This window comes from Grammomys surdaster, unplaced genomic scaffold (assembly GCF_004785775.1).
Source record: "Grammomys surdaster isolate TR1022 unplaced genomic scaffold, NIH_TR_1.0 125669, whole genome shotgun sequence".
NCBI classification, from domain to species: Eukaryota; Metazoa; Chordata; class Mammalia; order Rodentia; family Muridae; genus Grammomys; species Grammomys surdaster.
The window spans coordinates 580528-607633 of NW_021620506.1; the positions used below are offsets into that span (position 1 = coordinate 580528).

Here is a 27106-nt window from a genome sequence, read left to right on the forward strand (position 1 = left end):
CTATGGTCATGCAGCAGCAGGGGTTAGTGTTAACGTCTATGGCCCATGTTACCACCAAAGGCCATGTGGATGTCCCTGGTCTAGACTACTGCCTGGGACCATGTTGATGTCCATTGGCTGTACAGAACAAGAGTTGGCCCCTCCCCTCACCAGGTGCAGCAATTGGGAGAGTGGGACCCACATCTCCTCTATGCAGCACAGTAGAGCGAATCCTGGTGGAAGAAGAGTGGGTGAGCTGACCCTGATGACATGAGGTCAGGAGAGCTGGCCCTGTCTCTCACCTAGGCAGCCCAGTATAGCTGGCTATGGTGGCATGAGCATCGGTGAGCTTAGCCCCAAGGGCATGAGAGTGGGAGAGCCGGGCCCATACCTTGCCAGCTGTCGCACTGGGTGAGTTAGCAGGGGCGGTGCTGGAGAGCTGGCCTTGGTGGTATGGGTGTGGTGAGAGAGCTTGGTGGGCTGACCAACCCAGCTACCACCCAGGCCCAGATCTAGGGCTTTGAGTTGGTTCACCCCAATATCTACTCCATCTATGAACTGCTGAAGCACAAGAAGGCACAGACTCTGAAGATCCAAAGCTGCAGGATGTCCATGACAGAGGACAACAACAGGATATCAGAGAGGAGTCCCGGTGAGGATTCAATATTGACAGGGTAGTAAAAGCCAGAGGCCTCGACCAACCAATGGCTCATTGCAGTGCACATTTGCAAATAAAAGAAGTGTGGACAAGAGGGTATACTGTGGGACAACACACTGTGATACACTGCAGCTTCCGTGATGGATTTATTTTATTTTATTTTTATTTTATTTTATTTTATGGGAAGGATACAGGGGCAGAGGGTGGATATGAAGGGAGGAGATGAGTGGGATGGGGTGCATGATATGAATTCACAAAGAATCAATAAAAATTTTCTAAAAATGTAAGGCCATTAATTTCCCCATGTGAGAACTTTTCTACGCTAATTTACTACAAGTTATGCTGCTGTTCTGGGTTTACCCTCATGCTCTGCTGGTACATCACATAATCACAACACTTGAAAACCCTTACTTACATATAGGAATAACAACACACATTTCAACCCAGGAGACAATACATTGTGTTGGGCCTGCTTTAGAATCTTAAATTTTAAATTTTGAAACTCAGAAGAAAAAGATAAGCTAGCCTTAAAATTTATTCCATTAATTTGCATAAGTATAACCCTTATCTACTGTTTAGAGTAAGCAGCATTTAAGAAAGAATGCCAGTTCATTTCTGATAGGTTTACAGTCTTCCACACAGGGAAAGAGGCTTCAAGTAGCCCTTCTGCAAGATCTCACAGGACAATCACCAATCGTACAACAAACACATTTGGTATTTGTAGAATTATAACAAAAGCAAAGGGCTGGAGAGATGGCTCAGCGGTTAAGAGCACTGACTCCTCTTCCAGAGGTCCAGAGTCCAATTCCCAGCAACCACATGGTGGCTCACAACCATCTGTAATGGGATCTGATGCCCTCTTCTGGTGTATCTGAAGATAGCAATAGTGTACTCATACATAAAATAAATAAATCTTTAAAAAAAAAAAAAGCAAAAACTGCACAACTTTTTCCTTTTTAAACGATTTAATTCATATTTATATGTTTGTCTCTGTGTGTACATGTACATGCATGCAGGTACCCACAGACCAGAGAAAGATGTCAGTCTGTTGGATCTACAGTTACAGGCATTTGTGAACTGCTGGCAACAGAAATCTGGTCTTCTGAAAGAATAACAAATGTTCTTAATTGCTGAGCCATCTCTGCAGTAACCCAAATACACACAATTTCTAAATTACATGAAGATAATTTTATATGTTCAATCGAGGTACAGGCTTTGCTATATTTACCAAAGAAAACAATAGTTTCCAAGAGAGAACATATCACATCTATACTATACAGCAAACAGAGTTTGTCTGCTTTAAAAGGTTCTCATTCTTTTCTTATCCGTCCTCTCACTGTTCTACTGCCGTCCGTTTCTCACCGTCTACTTTTGGAGACACAGCTAAAAAACCCAAACCAAAAAACGGCATCTGCTGCTTATTATGGTCTTTATGAAAAAATTAACAGCCAGACAGTGGTGGTGCATGCTTTTAATCCCAGCACTTGGGAGGCAGAGGCAGGTGGATTTCTGAGTTCAAGGACAGACTGGTCTACAGAGTGAGTTCCAGGACAGCCAGGGCTATACAGAGAAACCCTGCCTCGAAAAGCAAAAAGAAAAGAAAAAAGAAAAAAATTAACAATGTGAAGAAATGAGAAAAATATAAATATATACATCTTTTATCTCAAGCACAAAATGAAAAATGGAGTAGAAAATAAACTGCTTACTAAAATCTTATAGGTTTACTTTTTACAACTAACTCAGTTGCTGAAAAAAAAAAGTTTGCTACATAAACCAATTTTTGGCTCTTTATCAAATATTTTGCATATATCATAAAATATATACTCATAAAATGTATACATATCAAAACAAACCCCATGGTTTCTTTCATTAAAGCCTTTTGTTTCGTTTTGGTATATATTTTGTTATTATGTTTCTAGCTTTTTCCTTGTCTGTTTTGATTTTTATGTTTGTTTTTGAGAAAAAGAGACGGAACATCATCAAGTTGGATAGGTTGTGGTAGGGAGGATGTGGAGCTGAAGGGAGGGAAAGTATGATCAAAATATAGTGTATGAAATATTTAAATTGAAAAAGTATGTGTACGGTTAGTGAATAATAGCAAAGCAAGCATCCACTTTACACCTCCCATCTACTCTCTGAAACATAAGAGGCTCCTCAAACATAAAACCCATGCTTCTCCTCAGTCTCTGGCTTTAATGTGCAACATAAACTTAAGTTCACTCATTAAGAGTGAAATGAAATAATGCCACAGGTGCTAAAAGATGGAAATGTTTAAAGCCCCTTTATAATGCATTAAAATAAGAGAACCTTCACTAACATATAGGGCATTTCATTAAAATCTCCAGTGAAAAATGCCAAGAGTAAGAATATTGATCCATTTGGAATATAAATTATTGAAGTGCTTGGATTTAATTTTGTGGAACGCCACACAGGAGGACCATAAAAAACATGATTTGTTCCCAATACTTCTAACAGCTGGCAGTAAGGAAGGCCAACACTAGCACTCAAGATTCAAAACCATTAAATAACTGCCAATTTCAACATGGTGTACCTAATATAGGTAACTATAAATTACTAATTAATAGATTGATGTCTGTGATTTTTTTGCTGGCGCTTGACAAAATAATGACAGCTTCAGCAATACTTCTACTTCCATTCCTGAACAGGATGCTCATGTGTCAAGGCTGGAACTATGGGCCCCGGGAGTCTTACAAAGACAGAGGTCTGCAGGTAGTAACAGCAATGAAGAATCATGCTTTATTATTAGGGTTAATACAATGTTAAATTTTACTGGATATTCCTCTTTAATTAAGCATGACATTAATTAGCATTCCAGGTGACCAAAAGATAACAATAATGTTTAAAAAGTTGTAAGTAAGGATCTTCACTATTTTCTCTATAAAGAAATAATAAATGTTTTAGGAAATCATTACAAGTTAAATCATTAACTTGATTTAAATATTATACAGAATAAACATGTACTGAAATGTCACATTGGTGTCTATAAAATACATAGTTTTTAAAGGTCTTGATTCTTTTCTTTTTTAAAGATTTATTTATTTTATGTATGTGAGTACACTGTCACTCTCTTCAGACAAACCAATAGAGGGCACCGGACTCCATTACAGACAGTTGTAAACCACGTGTTTGCTGAGAACTGAACTCAGGACCTCTGGAAAAGCAGTTAGTACTCTTAACTGCTGAGCCATCTCTCCAGCCTCAAGCTCTTAATTCTTACCAGTTAAAAAATATATTTAAAAATCAAAAAGCAGCCGGGCGGTGGTGGCGCATGCCTTTAACCCCAGCACTTGGGAGGCAGAGGCAGGCGGATTTTTGAGTTCTAGAGTTCTAGCCTGGTCTACAGAGTGAGTTCCAGGACAGCCAGGGCTACACAGAGAAACTCTGTCTCGAAAAAATCAAAATAAATAAATAAATAAATAAATAAAATAAAATAAAAAATCAAAAAGTGAAAAACAAAAAAATATAAATTCTAATTATTTTAGGTAAAAAATATTTAAGAATTCTTTAGATTGAAAAGCATCCCTACTCCAGAATGTAAATACAGGTTAACATAATAATTCAACATAAACAAAACAAACATAATTCCCTTATAATTTCAAACCTAGCCAAACAATATTCTCCTGCAGTAAAGCACTCCTTTTCCACTGCTGCTGCCATCTGTAATGTCCAACACCCACTTCTCACTAACTACTAAAGGCCTGGACAGCTCTGTAGGCTATGCTTGGCAAAGGTCTGTACTATTCTTCCAAGATGTAACAGACAAGATGTAACATCTTCCAAGATATAACAGCTTATTAAACACCTAAGCTATTTGGTTAAATACAAGAACAATGACAGAATATCTATTCTATCAGAAAAGAAAAAAAAATCCTAAGTCACTAGTTTATACAGATATTCTCAAATCTGTAACAATATAATGGCTTAGAAAATGTCAATTTGATAGACTACTGTGCAATCATTAAAACTAAAAACTATAAACTATAGAGAAATTTTGTAATATACAATAAAACATTCTAAACATATCTTTAGATATTGACATAACTATATCAGACAAATATAAATATTTAAGACATTATACACACAAGCAAAGACTTGAAGAATGCAGTAAGACAGTTAAGTATTTGATCTGGTTTTAAGTTCCTTTAACCCTCTGCATGTTGACAAGGTAAATAAAAACAGAAATGAATCCTTTCCCTAAAGAACTATAAAACCATCATCTGCACCTGGGTAACCACCTTATATTTACAATCTACACTAAATCTACACAAACTTGCCATATATATATCATCTTGACCCTTTTGTGCCCGCCAGGGCCAAGGTCTCCAGAGAAAGGGAAGTCCTAGCTGAGCACTCTTATTAGAGAGGAAAAGGAAAAAAGAATGAGAGGATGAAATAATTAGTACCCAGCAAGGTCAAAGAGGCACCAATGGGATGTTTTATTGCCATTTCAAGGTATCAAATTTAATATTAGTTTAAGGAAATGAACACTAAATCCACTTAAAGCCAGGAAAATTACAAATGTTACTTTCAATAACTTAAGCGACAAAGAAAATATTGTATCAATTTGATTAACCTTTCAATGCATCAGAAATTAAATCTCTTTAAAAAGCAGACTCATTAAGATTCAAGGATACCAAGATATCCAATTTTCTGTCAGAGGGATAGATAAGGAATCTATTACTTTATGGCTGTCAAGGGTCAAAAGCTCAATAAAGTAACCCTGAAATTACTGGCACTAACTCAAAAGGCACAATTAATTTGGATTCTAACACGACTATAAAAGATGCCCCAGAAGCTTGCTTTTTGTATAAATTAACAAACTAATCTAAAAATTCAAATGCAAAAGATTCAAAAAAGCCAAATAAACAGCAGAAAGACCCAAGTTGGAAGACACATGCTTCCTGATTGTAAAACTTATTACAAAGGTAGAATAATCAAACCTAGGATAAACTTCCATACATACAGAATCTTAGGTTTTCAGAAGAGTACCAAGCCAAATAGAGAACATGTTTCTAACAAATGGTGTTTGGACAACTGACTAGCCATAATCAAAATAATGAAACTGGACCCCTATTTCTTATAATAAATACATGAAAATTAACTAGAAATTGATGTTCACTAGAAAATAAACTGACAGCTAGCAAGACAGCTTAACAGATAAAGGAAGTTTTCCAAAGCTTGATAATCTGGGCTCCATTCTAGAACTCACATGGTGGAAGAGAACTGATTGTGAACAGCTGTTCTCTAACCTCCACATTTTATGTGTCCGTAGAAGTGTCCCTACATGCACATATGTGTCCCTACATGTACATATAGAACAGTAAATATTTTCTTATTTAGAGTATAATAAAACTGAGTCCATAACTCATACCATTTGCAAAACTTAATGTAAAATGGGTAATATAAAGTCTGGTATGGTGGCACCTGTATTTAATCCCAGCATTCAGGCAGAGACAGGTGGATCTCTGCGGTTTGAGGCCACCTTGGTCTATGTAGTGAGCTCTAGGATAAGCAGAAGTACACAGTAAGACCCTGTTTTAAAAATAAAAACACATTAAAAACTGGGTAAAACATACAAGCATATGTACAAGTATATAAAATTCCTAGAAAAGGGCTAAAGAGACAGCCCAGCAACTAAGGGTGGGCTCTTGCTGCTGTTACAGGGAACGTGTACTAGTTTCCTAGCACCCACAATCCTAACTCTAGTTCCAGGGGAATTCGATGTCCTCTTCTGGCTTCTAGAAGACTCCTACCTTGTCACTCATTGCCTGGCCTCAGAAGTTCTCTGGAACTGTGGCACAGAAGAGCTCCATGAACCTCAACCCTTCCCACCAAAATCTTTTTTTTTTTTTTTTTTTTTAGATTTATTTACTTTATTTATGAGTACACTGTAGCTGTCTTCAGACACACCAGAAGAGGGCATCGAATCTCACTACGGATGGTTGTGAGCCACCATGTGGTTGCTGGGATTTGAACTCAAGACCTCTGGAAGAGCAGTCAGTGCTCTTAACCGCTGAGCCATCTCTCCAGGCCCCTCCCACCAAAATCTTACATATTTCATACTTAATAAACTAGTACTAAGAAGACAATGGCTGCCCAGTTCTGCTGCTGTCTTAGGAGGAAGCCTGGCCATTGGAACACTGCTGCATTAGCTTCTGTGTGCTGACTCTGGGGTAATTCTTTCCTAGTTGTTTTTGGGTTTTTGTTGTTGTTTTGTTTTGTTTTTAAATCCAGTAACTTCAGGTTTGCATTTCCATTTTAGAGCCTTTGGTGGGTAAAGTCCTGTCCCTGTGACACACTTCTTGTCCCAGGGTCCTCTTTAAAGAAGCTGATCTTCCTAACAATTACAGATCATCTTCAGCTGTACTCTCCTTGTCCGAAAGTTAAACTTCCTTCACTGGACAAAATTCATATTTCTCTTATCTTTCTGAACTACTTTTTACTCTCTCATAGACCTAGTTAAGACTAACCTGAAGGCTATCCTGTCTTCAAATTTTCTTTGCCAAACAAATTCAGCCTCACTCCACCTCTCAGGATTCAGGAAGAGCATGACCAGATTCATATAAGAATACCCACTTAGAATATTCTTTGTTCCCTGCTGAAACTTCATGAGCCAGACCCACACTTCTCACAACGCTCGGCCTCCAAAGCTCCCAACAGAATGACCACAGCAGTCTGCTTGTACTAGACAAGGGCTTTTCCAGCCCCATGCTCCAAACTCGTTCACATTTCTCTTGCAAATCAGGTCCAATACCCCTTTCTAATGATAAAACTGACAATCAATTCTTTACCTTCTATACTATAATGTATTACATAGGAAAGAATTTAGTGTTCTTTAGGGAATAAACATCACCACAGCAGAAGTAGACAGGCTTTGGAGTCTAATAATCTTTTCTATATATCCAGTATATAGTTACTGTTCATCTAATTCAAATAGATTTGCCCATTTCAAGTACATATCTAAAACCTAGTTAGTTTCCTCTCTAAATTGGATATTTTATTTAAATTTCAAAAAAGTAAGGAACCAATGAACAGCAATTTCTTTTTATATGTGGAAGTCTTCAATAAATAGTATAAAAAGTTTCTTTTTCTTCTCTCCTTGAAAGCAACAGAAGAATTTATTTACATTTATGTAGATGATATGTACAGAAGAAAAAATTCAAACTTTTAAAGGTACATTGTAAACCGCATAATCTAATTATGAATTCCATCATTAAAAGTATTCAGAGTCTAAGAACTCATGTCATTTAAATCAGAAGACTCATACTATACTGATACTATTTCTGATCAAAGAAATTTCTGTCCTAGCTAAAACTTACTCTTCTCAGCAATGTATCAAAAACCTTTAGATGCTCTGTGTCAGGCAGCAACTCAATAAACACATTAAGCCCCTACCTTAAAGATATTGTACAGAATGCTTATATATACTTCTATACTCTGACAGTAAAAGTACCAAAGAAGGGATGGTGATAAAGGCTTCTCATATGCTGCTAGTGAGAACTAGAATCTAGAACTACCAGTCTTCAAAATCCATATAACCTTTATATATTAGCTGCTTTTCCTAGCACTGTGACAAGAAGCACTGAAGGGAGAATGGATTTATTTTGGCATGTAGTTTGAGAAGATAGAGTCCACTGTGTAGATAACACAGAACAGCTAATGGCTGAGGCAGTGGAAATGTGAGACAGGGAACAGAAAGAGGCTCAGGTGAGAACTGAGACTACGTTATACCCAAAAGACTTACCTTTATGGCCCTATGTCTGCTAGCTAGGCCCAACCTCAAACAGGTTCCACACCCCTCCTCCAAACAGAGCTACAAGCTAGGGAAACAGGTATTAAAATTCTTGACCCTGTGGGAGAATTTCACACTCAAATATAACATTCTGCCCTTGGTCCCCATAAGCTCATGGCCAGCTCAAAATGCAAAATGTATTTAGTTCAACTTCAAAAATACCCACAGTCTTCCAGTTTCAACATTATTCAAAACTCCAAAGCCAAAGTCTCTTCTGAAAAATGAAGACAATCTCTATATTGTAAGCTCCTGTAAAATCCAAACAAGTCACACATTTCTAACCTACAACGGCACAGAATAAACAATCCAGTTCCAAAAAGAATAGGTACATAAGCCCAAGATGAACACTCGAGAAGGTAAAGACCAAACCCTCGAGCTCCACACCCAGTACCTGGGGCTCGTACTGGCATTATCTGTGCCGCATGACCCTCTAGCTCTGTAGCACATATGGCTTCTTTGCTAGGTGATTCCACTTATAATGTCCTCCAGGGCAGAATGAACATATTCTAAAGAGACAGTTATGCCTCTTGCTTCAGCTATTAAACTATTGAAATAATAATCCACAAGGAATTGGAATTTTCCAAGGAATCTCAGGGTAGGGGAAAGAAAAAAAGTTGAAGCCCAGTGTCATCTGGGAAGAACTTGCTAGCCAGATTCCACAGTTGAGTTGTGGGACTACCTTGCAAGAGCTACTGGAGCCTACAATGCAGCTACTAGAGTCACTGATGGATGGCACCACTCCTCAAACCAGATTGCTTAATTATGCTTACCTCTTGACCTCTACTTAAACCAAAACCTCATATCCGGACTCTGAAGCTGTCCTTAAGGGACAAAAAGTCACTGAACTCCTCTTAGTTTCTCCTCCTGACGTGGCTTCACTGAATAGATCTCCTTTCTTTGTTTCTTACTATTACTTTTCTCTATAACTAGCCTACTGAAGATGGGTGGCCTGGTCTGGGTTGTCAGTGCTACCAGGGCCCAGGCTTTGACTATAACAACTCTGGAATCCCACTCAGTGCTAACAGCTTTCCTAAGTGGACGTCCCAATTTCTGGCATCTACAACATAGCCCCTCTACAACTTGGGCTTTACTTTACAGCTTTACACACAGGCTGTCCAGGACCTCCATACAGAAAATACAACTGCTACCTGCTGCTGGCTCAACAGGTTTTCTGGAACCTTCATGGATCTCTACTCGACAGTCTAGCTTTTGCATCCTGCATGCCTACAAAAAGTAGCTCCATGTAGAAAACACTAAGTTATGCTCCTAGCTAAAAAGTAGCCTGGCCCCTTCTACCAGATGCTGCAGTAGTATTTGAACGCTTCCCTGCATAGACCTTAGAAAATATGCTCAAGCAGGACAGCCAGAAAATTCTCATTGTTCAGGAATTCTCCTTTGAAATGAATTTACTTTTGTATAAGCTAAAGCATCAGAAGCTGGGGTCTTCCCCTCAAACCACCTTTTCTATTGTCCCAGTATGAACCATCCCCATCCTTAACAATACTGAAACTTTAATGATAGACTCTTTAACATTATCCCCCCTTTTTACAACTTTAACTTAATTCACTCTTTTCCTACATATTTTCGAGTCTTTCTACTGTGTATTTTGCTCTGAATTTTCATTATTACCCTCACTAAAAACATGGAGCAATAGCTACACCACAACCTGAATGCTATGCTGTCTTGAAATTTCCTTCCTCCATTACTCCATTGAATTCCTTCACTTAGTTTTCAGGACACAACAGAATGTGGTCAAATGCTTTGCCTGAATCTAACAAACGGCTTCTCTGGTCCAGCTCCCCTGCTTCCCCCGTCACCCTCGTTGCCATCTCTTCCTGTCTGCACTTGTGCCAGCACTGTGGTCTTCTGCACTACCACTAGACTACTCCATTCGAGCAGTTTTCACAGCACATGAAGGCTTCTCTAGCCCACAGCTTCAAACTCGCTTTCATTTTTCCTACAAAGGATGATTCTAAAGGCCTATGAACCACAGAGTCTGGGTTACAGCAACAATTCCCAGGGCCAATGTTCTGCATTAGTCACTTTTTTCAACACTCCAATGAAATACACAGCAAGACATAATTTAAGAAATGTAATTTGGCTTGTGGTTTCACAGGGTATTGTCTCTCATGGCAGAGAAGGCATGGCTAAGATTGGTTCACAGTTGTGGTTCCACACTCAAAAGGTTCCACAACCTCTGAAAATGGCACCCATCAGCTAGAAACCAAAATGAGTTCAAAATCAGTCTGTGCAGACATTTCACATTTAATCATAATATACTTGACTCAAATAATTATATTGCTATGAATCTATACTGAAAAAATAGCCAATGATATAGAGTTTAGACATCAACATACTTATTTGTTCATTTTTAAGAATTAACATTAAAAATTCTCATTCAATGTGCCTAGGACAGAATCATTTTTAAGAGACAACACTGAATTAGCATACTATAACTTGAAGAGTGACTTCAGATATTTGATTTCTATACAGAAATCAAAGTGGCTATCTGACCTCTTCATATAAAAGTAAGATAGCATGTCTAAAACTATGGAGCCATCAATGGTTCTAATGTGACCTCTGGAACCAGGTACAGTTTTACATCCCCAGGCTCACTTTCTAAGTTGGAACCATGGGGAGGGCAGTGGGCAGCATTCTGTGTTTTAACAAGGCCATCATGATCCAAATACACAATGAATCTGAACACACTACTGTGCAACATGCAGTCTTACAGATATGTATGCTCATTACACACTGTGGAAAAATAAAGAGAGCAGTTCAACATCTATTGTGTCAACTGCATCTTCATATTTCAGAACTATTCCCAATCAACAAACAGTATTAACATGAAGCTTTAAATATTAGTCTCATCTACCCCTGGACAAAGCAGCCAACTATGTTCATCTGGGTCACCATCAGAAGTCCTAGAGAACACAGACTCTTAGTCTATTAATATCACAGGAAATGAACTGACAGGATGCCAGAGATGTCATTAGCTCAGAGGTCACTGTATCTGAGGGTGCAGTGGGCTTGGGGAGGGCTTGGTGACAGAAATCACAAACATTTCACTCTTTGTTAATTTAAAGTAGTTTTCATCTAACATTCTCCTGTATTGATTGATAACTCTGCAAACCAATCTGTCCACTTGGTCACAGCTGAAGCCACGACCATAACCACTTACAGCGCATGACAGTTATATACGGCATTGCACCAAGTGCTACCACAGCCACAAGCTCAGGATGTTCAAGTCTCTATGAGGAATGCTTCAAACAGTTAGATGATGCCAATAATAGAGTTAAGAGTCCCAAAAGACGAATAAAGGCACCTGACATAGAAATGAAAAAGTGACATCTCATTTTGGAAAGAGTATCCAGCAAAGTCTAAATCTGGAGAGTTGCTTAGGAAGTGAGGCAGCAGGCCGGAGCAAGCTATGAATAGAGGAGCATAACAGGATGGCTACATGTGACTGGGCTAGCCTGTTCCCACCAGGGACAAACTGTATCACCTTGGACCAAGCCCATCTTGAAATCACAGCTACTCATTTATGAAATGGAAAGATAATAATGATTTTAATTACCTCAAAATTATTTACCTGAAAGACAGGTAAGAAAAGGCTCTAACATGAAGAAACAAAATAGCTCATGTTCATTGTTAATAACTATTCTCTCTTATATAACCAAAACTAGGGAATATTAAAGGTATTTTAATTTATAATGTTTTAAACCAATTTTCTATTATTAGTAAATGAAGCATAAATACTTGAGAGGACCCAAAATAACATGAGAAATGCAAATCAAAAAGTATGTTGCCATTGTTCGAGGCAGCTCTTTTCGGTAAGTAGCTGACACTTAAAAACATCTTAGCAACTACACTTGGGGATATTAAGCTCAAAGCATCAAAACTCATGTCCACACAAAAATGAGTACAAAGTTCAAAACAACTTTTATTAAACAAAACACAAGGAAACCACCCAAATGTCTTAAACAAATTACCGTCTTTACTGCATGGTTCAGGCTCAACTAGAACTCTACGTGCAGGCTGGTCCTAACCTTGCAATCCTCCAACCTCTTTAGTGCTAGGATGAAAACATGCACCACCATACCTCACTCTAAAATGTGTTAAAACTCTGCCATTTTTTACAGAGAGAGGCGCTGCTGCCCATCCTGCCCTTGTGGTTCTCTTATGCATAGATAGAGGCAGAAGCTAGGGAAAATCACTTCACAGCATACATGCAGAGTAGGAGAAGCTATGTGTCTTTTGTGTCTTTTGACCTAAACATCTAATTTCTGGAGTAATCTAAAGAAACAACCTGAACTATGGGAATATATACATATATAACACATAAGTTACTACTGTATAATTACACATACACACACATTACTATTGCATAAAATTTAGCAACCTCTGTAGTAGTGATTTTATATATCAAGTCATGATATCTCATATTTGTAATCCCAGCATTCAGGAGACTAGGCAGGACCATTAGGAGTTTGAGGCAGCCTAAGTTAAAAAGTGAGACCCTGCCTAAAAACCCAAACAGAGAGGGAAAATCTAGTCATGAAAGGCAATTCCACTGATAATGATAACAGTATTAACAGTATAAGAAAAAATTACTTTAATAAGAGAAAACAAAATTTCAGACCCAAATTATCTACCTAAGACAAGCACTTGAAAAACCATTAAAGTAAAATAAAGTTTGACTGCTATGAAGAATTGTATGTACTTCCCTCAGACCCTTTTAAAAAGTAGTATCATCTTACAGCCAACAACAACAACAAAAGCACACTTTTACCTTATCCGAGAAATCAACCAAAGCTGTAAAGTCCCATTTCTTAGAATATGCCACATTGTATTTCAGAATAGCATCCTACAGAAAAAATAGAAACAAAAATCATATAACAGTCATGTAAGTTATCTTTTGCAAATTGCTTCCAGAAAATTTCTTAATGCTAAGCAAGTTTCCTTCCGACATTAGCTATTCCACATTAGTAGCTACAGAGAAACAGAATGCAGACTAATTCATTATTCACATAAGATAAATGAGATTAGAAATGTTAAGCAATAGGAAGAAAACATAATTACCCTAAAGCATGCATTCTAAATGGGGACAATGTACTCCAACGGGACAAAAATCAGACCTTAGGGAATTAAAAAAAATAAAGACATTACAATGATTTGTGGTTGACATCATGTGTTGTGTGCATATATATTAAGTGTTGTCTATTTCTCTCTGTGCACACATATGTATATTAAGATCACTATACACACAGAGTTATATATACTTTACTCATTTAGATATTCTCATACACAAGAGATACATAGTTACTTGTAGCACTAAAATACCATTGGGGAGGGAATAAGAGAAGAAAATGTTTAAAAGAAAAAAAGATTGAAGAACATTATCTTAAAGTACAAAATGGTATTTTCCCCTGACAGTTCTCTGTGTGCATGTGCGTGTGTGTGTGTATGAGAGAGAGAGTATGTGTACATGCATTGTATGTATTGATATGTTCCTGTGGATAAGTGTGTAAGTATGTGCATATAAGTACAGAGGCTAGAGGTCCATGTTCAGTGTCTTCTTCAATTGTTCTTCAACTTAATTTTTGAGACAGACCTAGACTCCCTGACCCAGAACTCCCTGAAGACTAGCTGGCCAGAGAGCCCCAGGTTCTGCCTATCTCCACCTCCCTAAGCATTAAAGTTACAGACACACACTCAGCCTTTTTAAATGGGTGCTGGGGAGCCAAATTCAGATCCTTGTACTTGCATGGCAAGTATTTTATTGACTAATCCATCTTGCTAGGCCCTACTATTAACTATTTTTATAAAGTACAAAATAAAACTTTGTTAGTATAGGAAAAGTCTATATACTTTTCTCAAATCCTCCTACAGAGATGAATTATTTTACAGCCAAAGAAGAACACTTCTATTTTATCACAGAAATCGATTACAGCTGTAAAAAACTTTGTATGGTGATACAAAGCCTACCAGTTCACACCAAGTATATATTTATATAGAAGGATAAGTCAAACTATGCCATCTACTGGTGGAAGTTTTAAATATCCTGTGTAAACATTATTATATACTGGGTTTCCACAGTTAGATATGCATAAAGCAATCCATTAGCTGTGCAGGAGAAACTTTAATAATTAGCTATTATCTAATTTTTTTAGAATAGCTACTTTGCTCATATTTTATATCATTAATAAACTAATAACTAGAATTCAATAACAACTATATTGATAATTCAATTTTTTTCTGAGGGAATATACAAGTCTGAAATCCACTGAGTTAAATTATTACTATAAAGGTTCCATGACGCTTTGTCACTAAAAAAATTTATTAAAAGCTTCTTAGAAAATATTTCACGTCACACAATGAACAAGTATCTACATTAAAACCCAAATCTATAAAAATATATTGTATTTATTAGGAATCAAGGGATATCCACAGTCTTTCAGAAGAGAAAAACATTAACCATTGAACAAGAAGTAAAAGCTTTTATTTTTCTCTCATAGCGATAAAATAACACTTTCTGTTAAGAATGAAAAGATGAGACTGGTGAGATGGCTCAGTGGTTAACAGCACCAACTGCTCTTCAGGAGGTCATGAGTTCAAATCCCAGCAACCACATGGTGGCTCACAACCATTCGTAATGAGATCTGATGCCCTCATAAGGGTGTCAGAAGACAGTTATAGTGTACTTTGGGCTCGAGTGAGCGGGGACAAAGGGGGTAGGGGAGGAAGGGGAGGAAAGATGTTTAAAGAGTTATTTCTAGTCCTTGGTAGGTTGTTTCAAAATGTTGTATGATTTAGTAAATAGTAATGTCTACAAATAAATAAATGGCCAAATGATGCATGTATATATTTAATCACAAAGATGAATCTTAAAAATCTTCAATTAAATTGAATACCACAGCACATTTGGGGATGACAGAAATGGTATGTATCTTGACTGTGGTGGTGACTTCAACAGTGGATACAAATGTCAAAAGAGTATGCTTTTACATGGTTCCTCAAAGTTGATAGAGAAAAACATTTTAGAGACTGCTTAATTTCTAATTCCTTCATCACATTTTATAATTAACTCCAATAAAGTTATTGCATGATATCTATGGAAGATTGGTTAATCTGCTTCAGGATACCAAATGAGCATGTTCAATTCTCTTATATAAGTGGCAGAGTATTTGCATATAATTAGGCACACCCTCCTTTATACTGGGTTATTTATAATTGCTAAATCAATGTAAATAATATATAGACGGCTATAGGCTATTGTTAAAGGAATGACTATAAGAAAAAAGCTGAGCATGTTTGACTCTAGCCACAATTTTCTGTTCTCTTGTTTTGAGGCAGAGCCTCACACTGTAGTATGAAATCATTATGTCGCTCAAACTAGTCTCAACCTCACAGCAAACGTCATATCACACTTGAGTGCTGGGATTAGAATCACAAGAAGTGCTGCCATGCCTAACTCAGATTTCTTATTTAAGCTGGTCAAATCCAAATATGAGGAATAATAATAAATAATGCTTACTCCTCATCTATGACACTATTAAGTGGGCTGACTGGATTTACTTTTATTCTAGTTTTTTTTTTTTTTTTTTTTTTTGAGACAGGGTTTCTCTGTATAGCCCTGGCTATCCTGGAACTCACTCTGTAGACTAGGCTGGCCTCGAACTCAGAAATCTGCCTGCCTCTGCCTCCCAAGTGCTGGGATTAAAGGCGTGCACCACCACCGCCCAGCTTATTCTAGTTTTCAAATCCCACCAGTAGTCTACCATCGCCACCACCGCCCGGCTTATTCTAGTTTTCAAATCCCACCAGTAGTCTACCATGAGTCCTTCATTAGGAAAGCTGGGTACTAGTTTGTAGTCAGCCATCGACTACTCAAGTTCCTTTTAGCTCACAATAACAAACACAAGGTTCTTTCTGTACAAATTATCCAGCACTATTAACAGAAATAGTACTAAGGATACTGTTTCTCCTTTAAACTTTGATTATCTGATTTCCTCAAAGCTCCCCTGAATGAATAAACAGCACGAAGATTATAGGAATCACAGTCTTAATGTTTACTTCTTCCTTTCACATACCATTCTTTGAATGAAGAAATTACTATAAGCAGATATAAGAAATTTGACAGATTACATTGTTTTGTTGATAAAATTATATTAAAGCAGTTGCTTCATCCAAAAGTAATCAAAGTGCACTAAGGAACTGCTGAAGAGGTGAGCAGACTAATTCAGAATGCTATGATTATTCTGTGTACTTAAAGAAAAAATATGAAAATTCTTTAAAAAAAGAAAAAAAAAGGCCAATTAGAAGAACAGTGCTTTCCCAATGGCACTTGGATAGTGTTAGCACAAGTGTTTCCAAGTGCATGAGTCTGGGCTGTGAAGACGAAGGCCCAAACACAACAGGCATCACAGTTAGTGGTGCTTTACATAGGAAAAAACAATCCTATTAATCAACTGCAGCAAGCCATGTGGAACCCTAGAAGATCTAAATCAAAGTCACCATCATGTCTGTTTGCAAGTTAATCAGTAAAAAGGTCTAATCTTTGTACCCACCAATATCTATCAACTGTTAACAATTGTAAAGAAAAGATTAAAAACAAAGTAAATTTTTTTTGTATATAGTATTTGAAAAATATTCAATATCCAATTTGGGACTTGGATAGATCATTAAAAATATGCAGAGAGAGAGAGAGAGAGAGAGAGAGAGAGAGAAAGAGAGACAGAGAGAAAATATTAACTATAAATTGTTTTTACCTTGATCACAAAAACAAATCAAATGCTGGTTTATTATATTTAAAATGGAACAAAACTCAAATTGATATATACCTACATGAGAACTGTGTGAGCTTGTAAGTTTACATGGAGTTTTATGTTTGTACATACAACTGCCAGACCTTGAAAATCTTCTTCATTTTGAAGAAGTCAATTTAAAGAGTTTACTACAAGATTTAAAAAAAAAAAAAAAAATGCCAGGGATAATAATGCCCCTCAGTTTTCCTTACAACTTTAAAATATAGCTTTACAAGTTTATCACTGAAAGACAATACATGGATCATGGTGGTGGACACCTTTAATCCTGGCACTTGGATCTCTGTGAGTTTGAGGCCAGCCTGGTCTACAGAGTGAGCTCGAGGACAGCCAGGGCTACACAGAGAAACCCTGTTTTGAAAAAAAAAAAAAAAAAAAATGCTGGTTGATAGGATTAAAGTGTTCAAAATACAAACTTGTACACATATCGTTTTCATGTAAAGAAAATGGGGGGGGGAACAAAGGAACTATAAAAGCTTAGAGTTAATTTGGGAGAAACCATAAAACCCAAGAAAGTGACCATAAAAAAAATCAAGCTTCTGAAAGGAAATGAACATTATTTTCATAAAGCACAGATACCTGTGCCACTAATTATATAAGTACTATGTTGTTTGGCTATAATTCTCTAACAAAATACACATGTTTATACCTATTGTAGATATTAGGGGAAAAAAACCTAATAATTACCCTATGCTCTTAAATAAAAAATTTACTGATCATATGTAAGACTAATAAATAATTAAATTCCTAAAGTAATAAGAGCAATAAAAATAGAATATTTAATGTGTATCCTAATCATTGGTAGGCTCAGTTTCCCTTTAGGCAAAAAATGCTGAGGTCATAATTCTCTCTTGATTTACTATTAACACACTGCAAAAGCATAATAATTTTAAAACAAACCGAAAAAGAGGCTTAAACTGAAGGATACTGGACAGAACCAAGAAACTAAATTCTTATTGCTAGTTCACCAAATTATTCTATGTGACTCTAGGCAAGTCATTTACAAGTCTCAATTTTCCAACTTTATTGCTAGTGACACTATGGAAACCAGTAATTTTTCTAAAGAGTCTTCTTCATAAGTGACAGGACATAAACACTGCATATGAAGATTGCTGTCAGTGGGTCTAGTCTATTATGATAAAAAAATGTCTTTGAGGAAGACAACGAAAGAACCTACCTCTCAGCTATATAGGAAATAGAATTGAAAAGAACATACCTTCAGGTTCTGGGGTCGGGTGAATTTGTTGAGAAGTGCAGTCTGAATGAGCTCCCACCTACTCCCTGCAGTTCGCTCACCATTCTTACAGGGGGGAAAAAAAGACCAGGTCAAAGCATTTTAAGTTGTTTTGCATCACAAACTCAAAAGCCAAACATGCTAAACCATGACTCAGGGACTAAAATGTTTCCAGTTTTATATTTACCTCATCTTCCACAGGGTACAAGTTTTGTTCGGAACAAGGCATTTTAACATGCTTGTTATCCCACAAATCTTTGTAATGTGTTGGAAAAGGTTTGGGAACCTCTCCTGCTCTCAGAAGGTCTACCTGAAATACAATGTCAATAAAAAAAAAGTTAAGTGCATAAAAACTAAGCATACCTTCTGCAAAACAATACAAGCAAAGCAGCTCAAGCAAATGCTATAAAGTGGAGGCCAGCTCCCAGGCAAGAAAGCTCACCAATCCCTCTTGGGATGTTGCCACATCTCCCTTTAACCATCACCATGACCTGTGAATTTTTACCTGCAGTCTGCGACCTCACTGCTTGACTAAACTTCTGCCAACAGCTTCCTATCTGCCTCTTCTAACTCCAGCAGCTCTAGATACTGACACCCTGTAAAACTCTTCTTCACCTTTTGGAATAACATCATCTCTGAAAATAGACCGTTTTAGAATCTTTGCCCAAGCTCCTATCAAAATACCATTCATTTTATACAAATCAGAAATATTACAAGTCCAGAAACAGCAAATTCTTTCCTATCTCTATGCTTGTGTGTACATGGTCTCCTCTTTTGATCAAGTTAGTAGCAGTTACCATCTCCGTACTTTATCAATTTAATCCTGAATTCTCAACTCCACAGCTAGCTTTGTTTCCTTCACCACCGTCAAGTCTTTAGAAACTTTAAATAAGTAGTTAATACAGTTCTTGGTTTTAGTAGACCACTATCATATGAGGCAACAGTTGTTTTTCTTTTTGGTGTATGTTTGTATGTATTCACACAAGTGCAGATTGCATGAGCAGGTATGTGAACATGCATGTAAAAGCCAGAGGTCATAGGTCAATATTAAGTGCCTTCCTCTATCACTATCCACCTAACTTAAAAAATCATTGTGTGTGTATGACATATAATGTGTGTATGACATCACACAGCACACGTTTACAGTGAGTGTAAAGATCAATGATTTTGAGGATCGAAGTCAGGTTATCAGGGTTTTACACAAAGCACCTTTATCTGCTGAGCCAAACCCGCAAGCCATCCACCTTAATCACCTGAATTTTTTGAGACAGAGGTCTCTCACTAAGCCTGGAGCTAACTGAATTGGCTAGACTGACTGGCTGACCAGTCAACTCCAAGAATTTTCCTATATCCACTCCCTCACCTCTTAAAAATTACAGGTAAGCCATTGTCCCACCCAGTTTTTATTTAAAGATTTATTTTTACATTTATTTATATGTATATGTCTGTGTCTAATACCATATGCATAAGAGTGTCCATCAAGTTCAGAGGAGGGTGTCATAACTCCCAGAACTGGAGTTATAAGTAGTTGTAAGCTGCCCAATGTGGGTGCTAGGAATCAAACTGAGGTCTTCAGTAAGAGCAGCAAGTGTTCTTAATTGCTGAGCCATCTCTCTAGCCCTCTCCTGGTTTTTATAAGTTCTGGAAATCCAAACACAGGTCCTCATGCTTATGTGCTAAGCACTTTACTAATTACAACGTCATCTCCCTAGCCCTAATACAGGTTTCTGCCTTCACTAAAATTAAATTTCTTGAAGAGTAAATATTTAATTTTTTTCACCAGCAGATTTAAGATAGAACCTGGCATACATATACATGTGTATGTATGCTCTAATGTAAACATACAATAAACATTAAGTTTTGAGGAAAAACATAAGGTTATTTCATTCTAGGTATTTCAAATATATGGAATCACACAACATGTTGGTTTTTGGGTCTGTCATTTTCATTTCTCAGAATGATTTTGAGGTTCGCCCCAATGGTATCATGTATTACAGTTCACTGCAGAGAATAATCATATAACTTTTTGAAGTGTAATATGCTATGAATGAAAGATATGTGATATTATACAGACCTAGTCTAGAAAGATTCAGTAGGGTGAGCTGTGAAAGATTTCATTAAGGTAATGATAGCATAGCTGAACTCTAAGGAAGAAAGAGAAGCTAACTGGGGAGAGGGCAATAGTCACATAGTGTTATTTCTGTTCATTTTGATCCAGAGCACCACCCAAAGGACCATATATTAGAGGCTGAGTACCCAGGCTCTGGTACTATGGAAGGTGTTGGAACCTTTGAGACCAGTTCTAGTGGAAGTAAGTCTCTGACCTCTTCTTCCTCTCTCTTCTTTACTTTCAGAGTGCCAAGAGAGAAAGAAACCTCCTCTCTCCTGCTCTCTTGCTGTGATGTACCACTTAGCCACAGGCCAAGAGCAGCACACAAAAGCAATCATAGACTGAGTCCTGGAAACCCTGAACCAAAACAAATTTTGCTTCCTATGAGTTTATTACCTCAAGTATTTTGTCATAATCACAGAAATCTGACCACAAAAGAAAACTGGAACAAGCAGTAGACTCTGTACAGTATCTCATGATGCAGCTCAGAAACATTTGGGACTGGTTTATGGCCAAAGTTTGGAGAAACAAGCTAGAGAAAAACTTAAAATGCTATAAACAGGCTATAGTAAGTGATGCAGGTAGCTTGGAAGACGAGAATGCGGATAGGAATGTGGACAGTAAAGGCTGTGTTGATGAGGTCTCAGAAATAAGGACTCTACTGTGAATCAGACTAGAAGTCATTTGTGTTTCGTTCTGGAAGATGATTTGTCTGTTTTATCCATCTGCTAAGACTTTCTCTGAGGCTGAGTTTTAAAATGGCAAGACTGATTTATCAAATATGAAAGAAATGTAAAGCAGCAGAACAGTGAAGCTGTGCTGTGGCTCATGTGGTTGCTTTTAGCCACATTTATAGTAAGAATAGAGAACAAAAAGATCTGAAAAGCTAATAGTTTAGGGAGAAAAGTGTGTGTGTGTGTGTGTGTGTGTGTGTGTGTGTGTGTGTGTGTAAGGAAAGTATTGTTGCTAAAGTGAGTATCACCACTAAAAAAAGGCCAAGTACTTTGTACTTGGACAATAAGAAAGATACCTGAGGGCTTTTAAAAAACTGAAAGGCCTTTCCCAGTTTAAAGATTAAAAATAAAATAATAAAAATAAAAAGCAGAGGGTTTGTTTCAAAGACTTTCCAAGACAGTCACTGGGGAAGAGATCTAGAGTTCTTGCCTGCACAAGGTCACCAAGGCACTGCTTTCCTGGTTACGTCAGAGGATTCAAAGCTGCTACAGTGGAGGGGAATCCCATGCAGCTCTCTCTCACCAGCAACAGCCTTGCACTGCCCATGATTCTGATTTTATATGCATGTACCAGGAAACTTATAGAGTCATGGTGGATATTCCCCTGAGATTTCAAAGCAGAGTCTAGAAGGCCAAGCAGAATGTGACAAGTTCGGAGCCCCTGCATGAAGACAATGAAGCTGAAGCTCCACTGGAGATCCTAGGAAACCGACTAGGGTGGGGAAGCCATGAATACAAAAGTAGTTAAGGAGCTATGGAAAACAGGGAATGAGGAGTTACTGTTCTATGGACACAGAATTTCCATTTGGGAAGATGGAAAGTTCTGGAAATGGATGTCAGCAACCGTTGTTCAACACTGTCAATATACTTAATGTCACTGAATCACATACATAAAAATGGTTACAGTGGTAAACTTTATATGATGAATATTTTACCACAACTTAACAAAAAGCGAGACTGGCTTCAGACATGTTGAGTCTGAATACCTATGAGGTGGTAATGGAGGATAACCAGAAGGATCTAAGAAAAGAGCAAAGATGGACAATGCACTGAACCATAAATAACTCTGAACTTTATTTTACAAAATAGCAATACCTAACATGTAGTAGATATAAAAATATAATCAATTGGAAAGAAAAGAAAAATCTTTGCTCGTGGCTAAGAGGCAATACCCACCCGAACGGTTACTGTGTGATTTGCAGATGGTCTTAAGGGAGGCAAATGGACCCCACACCGAGGCATTTTTCTCATTTCCTCAATAGGAGTTCCCAGCCACTTCTTATCTGGAGGAAGGTTAGGTGGAACGTATTTAGGGATCTTCCTTTCTGTTCTTTGATGTCTGACTTCACATTGTTCTTTTCTAAAGTCAAGACAAACATAGCCAGTCACAAACTACTTACTGTTTCAGTTTTCTTAAATATGCATATACAAATCTTACAAAGAATATTACTGTTTTTGTGTGCCAAACTTGCTTTATAAGGCTTATAAAGCTTATTTTAAAGCTCCAGAGCTCGTTTCCAATAGCCTAGAGAAGAAACTTTCAAACATACAAATCACCTTTAAAATCAGAAATGAGTCATAGACGTCACAGATCACAGGACTGGTTACTTCTCTAGTCTTCACAGAATCATTTCAACAATGTAACTTAGTATCATAAGCTACAAAAAATACCTTAGGAAATTCCTTCTAGAATAACAGCAAAAATATATATTTAAATATACATGAAAAAAAATTCTAGTAGTATCATCTACAGTTACAGGTTTCAGTGAAATTTCTAACCCAAATCTCTGTTTTCTCATTTAGAAAACATAGTATTACATGTTTGCCTGTCAGAGCATTAGGAGAAAGTGTTGTTTAAGAGAAGCCTTAAATAGATGCTAAATAACAACTACAGTCAACAAAAATTTTCATCTTTTAATAATGCCCACAAACTCCACAACAAAGTCCATGAAACTAAACCTGACTACCAATTAAATATTACTTCTTGAAACCCTGTCTCAAAAAAAAAACAAAAACAAAAACAAAAACAAACAAACAAAAAATATTACTTCTTGTTTTCTGCTTCTGGCTTTTTAGAATTTATACTTTGAAATCTAGACTTAAATTTAGTTTAGCATAAATTGTTACTAAAATAAATGCAAATAATTTACTATAAATAATTACTTTCTTAATTCCTTCTACAAAATTTAAAACTACATCATGCTATGGAGGGAGGAGGGGATTACCTTCTGTCTTCTGACTTGGGAATTCTCACGAAATGATCTGTAATTTTAGAATCCCTTTTTCCATGCTGTTTGGAACTTCTACATTCTACATTAAGGCTAGAAGAGTTCCCAGATGGCTTGGCATTTAAGTCACTGGACCCAGCATTACTCTCTCCTTCAAACTGGAAATGCAATCTAACTTCACTTCCCTTAGTCAAATACCGTTTCCTAAGATCGCTGTCGGCTTCTCTTGCTTGGCAAGTGGAAGGTTTATTTGCTGTTTGGGAGGAATGATCATCTTGCTCATCAAAGACTAGACTTGTTTCTTCATCTGCTTCTGAATCTTGACAACTGTTTTTCGAGTTGTCTACATCCATTGGTGACTCAGGCTCACTTTCTTTCTCAAATGGAGGCGAATCACCTAAGCTACTTTCCTGTCCAGTCAACTTGTCATTTTTTGGTCCAGTTCCAATGTCTTCGGCACCAACATCTGACAGAGGACTCTCTGGGACCACATCCACCTCCTCCTGTTGACAGCCTGTACAGTCTTTCACAGACTGGCAAGATACACTGCACTTACAGTTGCTTCTGGCTTGCTCATCTCCTGTTTGCTTTGTATTTGCAAGCTTTATAGGTGTAAGAAACTGTTGATTGTCTCTGTCTTCTTCATTATCTGTGTCACTGTGGTCATCAGTCCGGGGTGACTGATCAATGTTAGCATTACTAAGCTGCTCTGGTACCTGAGTCATTGTTGGAGGCTCACTTGCCAAAAGCTGTTCTGTATGCTTCCCTTCATTTTGCCACTTGCACATACTTGCAGTCTGCTGTTGGTTCAAATACTGTGTATTCTTTTCTGTGGGTGATTTATCAAGATTTAGCTGAGGAACATTTTCCAATTTTTCCACCTTATGTGGATAAAAGTTATCTTTCTGCACAGAACTCATCATGGAGTCAATCCTTGTATTGTTGTTTTCTTTGCTGTAAAAGAACAGAAAGAACTAAAACTAATTTATTACAAAAGATAGAAAGTAAAGTGATTAAAGTACTGACCAGCAGCATAGTGAGAAGTTTGCTCTGTGATGACCTAAACACACAGCATACTGTCCACTGCTCACCATCTGTGCACTTGTACACACGATGTCCTCCCCAGGGTGTGCTTGGGAAACAGCTACTTTTCCTTCAAATCTTACGGTTACCTCTATCTCATATGTCAAGGCCCAGGAAAAGCGTGACTTGTTCTTCTATATGCTAGCCACCAGTCACAGCTTTATCTGCTCCTACCTTCACTGATGCATTCACCTCACAAAGTAATTATGTGTTTTGTGTCTGTAACCACTACTGTACATGAGTATCTTAAAGTCAGAAACTACTTCTCTTTTATCTCTTTACCTCACAACTAAATGAGGATCTCTGCATATAAAGAAACTAAAAAATATTTAAACTTTAAAAAGTTAATGAGGGTAGATGAAGAAAGGCAAAAATAAATTAATAACAAAAAAAGGCAAGAAAAAACAGCTCCATCAATATGCTGTTCATCTCTCCATACCGCAATGTCTTTCATACCTCTCTGATTCAGCTGTCTTGGGTCCTTTAGTGTCCATCCAAGTGGTAATAGTCTTTTGTTTGAAAACTACAAAAAAAAATCAAAATTAAAAATTAAATATAAAGACATATAAATTCTTTCAAATAGAAAACATATATAACCTATTATACAAATAAGGCCTTTTGCTAGGCTCTGTGAGTTAAACAAAAAATAGCTACTCTTTCCAACTTCATGTATTAAGAGATAAGACAGGAACAACTAATCTGTAAGTACAGAGTTGAAAGTGCCCCCTAAAGAGCTATACAGTCAAATGTTTGAGATCACAGGCTCTGGACTCAGAGCATCTGGATTAAAATCCTGTCTGCCTCACTAGCTTCCTTTGTGACTGTGTAAAAACAAACAAACAAACAAACAAAAACAAAAAAAACAAAACAAAAACACACACTTTTCTCTGACTCAGTTCCTCACTTATAAAGTATGCACATTAATTGCATCTTTTATGGGGTTAACGTGAGGTTTGATGTAAAGGATTAGGACACTCTGTGGCATATGCTCAGAAACATGTTAGTCCTTAATTATTATTATTAAAAGAGGTCTTGACCTGAATTAAGGTATTTCTAGAAAAAAAATCAAGATTAAGAAAAAGTGGTAATAATCAGTTAAGATTTCTTGAGAGAGGTAGTGTTGGAATTTTGCTTTGAAATTTAAACAGGCAGCAACATAAAAGGAAAGGTACCAATGGCAAAGAAATAAAAAGAACTGACAAAGGAATAAAAACTATAATTTGAAGGTCATCTAAAACCATATCATAGAGAGCATCCAGAAGGACCCACAGAAACACAAGTACGAAAACTGGGTTAGAAGTCACACTTCAAGCCACAAGTCCAGAATTCAAGGCTAAGGAGCCCATGGTCACTCATGATGGATAACCTGGAGGCAAGAAGATCACTTATCAACACAAACCAGTGAGAAAGGTCTAGGTCAGTAGTTCTCAACCACCCAGATCATGAGAAGGCTAGCAATAAAGAAATCCCAGGACCATGCCCATACCTAATAATTCAGAATCTTTGAGTGTGAGGGAAGAATGAAAGGAGCTGAAATTCTAAACTCTGTGTGTGTGTGTGTCTGTCTATCTGTCTGTCTGTGTTTTAACAGTGAACTAGATTGAAAAATTACTGGCTGAGGCACAAAAATAACTTCTTTTGAGATAACTACAATTAAATATGACTATATCACAAGCTTGAAAGACCTGAATGATCATAATAACGCTCAGCAGAAATATGGGAAATAAGAGAATTAATTAGGTATTGGGGAAAATATGATTAGGTTGATTATGAAATACTAAATTTGAGATGCCAAAGAAATGACTGAATGGATATGATCAGTGGCAAAGAAAAAAAAGAAAAAGAAAAAAGAAAGATTAGCTCAAGAATGGGCGATGCAAAGAAAATAAATACAAATCACATTTTATATAACCATTAGAAATACATATGCGGGCTGGAGAGATGGCTCAGTGGTTAAGAGCACTGACTGCACTTCCAGAGGTCCTGAGTTCAAATCCCAGCAACCACATGGTGGCTCACAACCATCTGTAATGAGATCTGATGCCCTCTTCTGGTGCATCTGAAGACAGCTACAGTATATTCATATGTAATAAATAAATAAATAAATAAATAAATCTTTAAAAAAAAAAAGAAATACATATGCTTGCTTGTTTTAATATACTGGACATGAATTAAATGTGTCTATTTTCTATTAAATCTTAATCATTCTTAGCTGTTTTCTAAGTAGCAATATAAGGAATCTAAACTTAAGTCATAGGTCCATTCTTATTTTCCTATTTTACCTTAAGTAATATAACATGAACAAAACAGATACAGGCCTAAATAATTAATTTATCCATCCCTGAGATAAGAACATAAGTGAAAGACATTTCAGGTGTGAGAACTCAAGATGCATATATTTGAGTTTCAGATAATTCCTATCTTCCACAAAAGCATTGGAGT

The 27106-nt window shown here is 37.0% G+C and overlaps 1 protein-coding gene across 2 annotated transcripts in view; it reads right to left on the reverse strand.

Annotated features, from left to right (window-relative positions):
* Nucleotides 1-27106, reverse strand: part of Parg (poly(ADP-ribose) glycohydrolase) — a 109146-nt gene that overhangs the window by 76201 nt on the left and 5839 nt on the right. For both annotated transcript variants that reach the window (XM_028787512.1, XM_028787511.1), the window contains exons 2-7: nucleotides 25121-25187; nucleotides 23579-24535; nucleotides 22530-22713; nucleotides 18697-18819; nucleotides 18492-18575; nucleotides 13243-13317 (exon numbers count right to left, since the gene is read on the reverse strand). In XM_028787512.1, coding sequence (XP_028643345.1) covers nucleotides 13243-13317; nucleotides 18492-18575; nucleotides 18697-18819; nucleotides 22530-22713; nucleotides 23579-24535; nucleotides 25121-25158 — 1461 coding nt within the window. In that variant the 5' untranslated portion in view covers nucleotides 25159-25187. The remainder of the gene's footprint in view (nucleotides 1-13242; nucleotides 13318-18491; nucleotides 18576-18696; nucleotides 18820-22529; nucleotides 22714-23578; nucleotides 24536-25120; nucleotides 25188-27106) is intronic.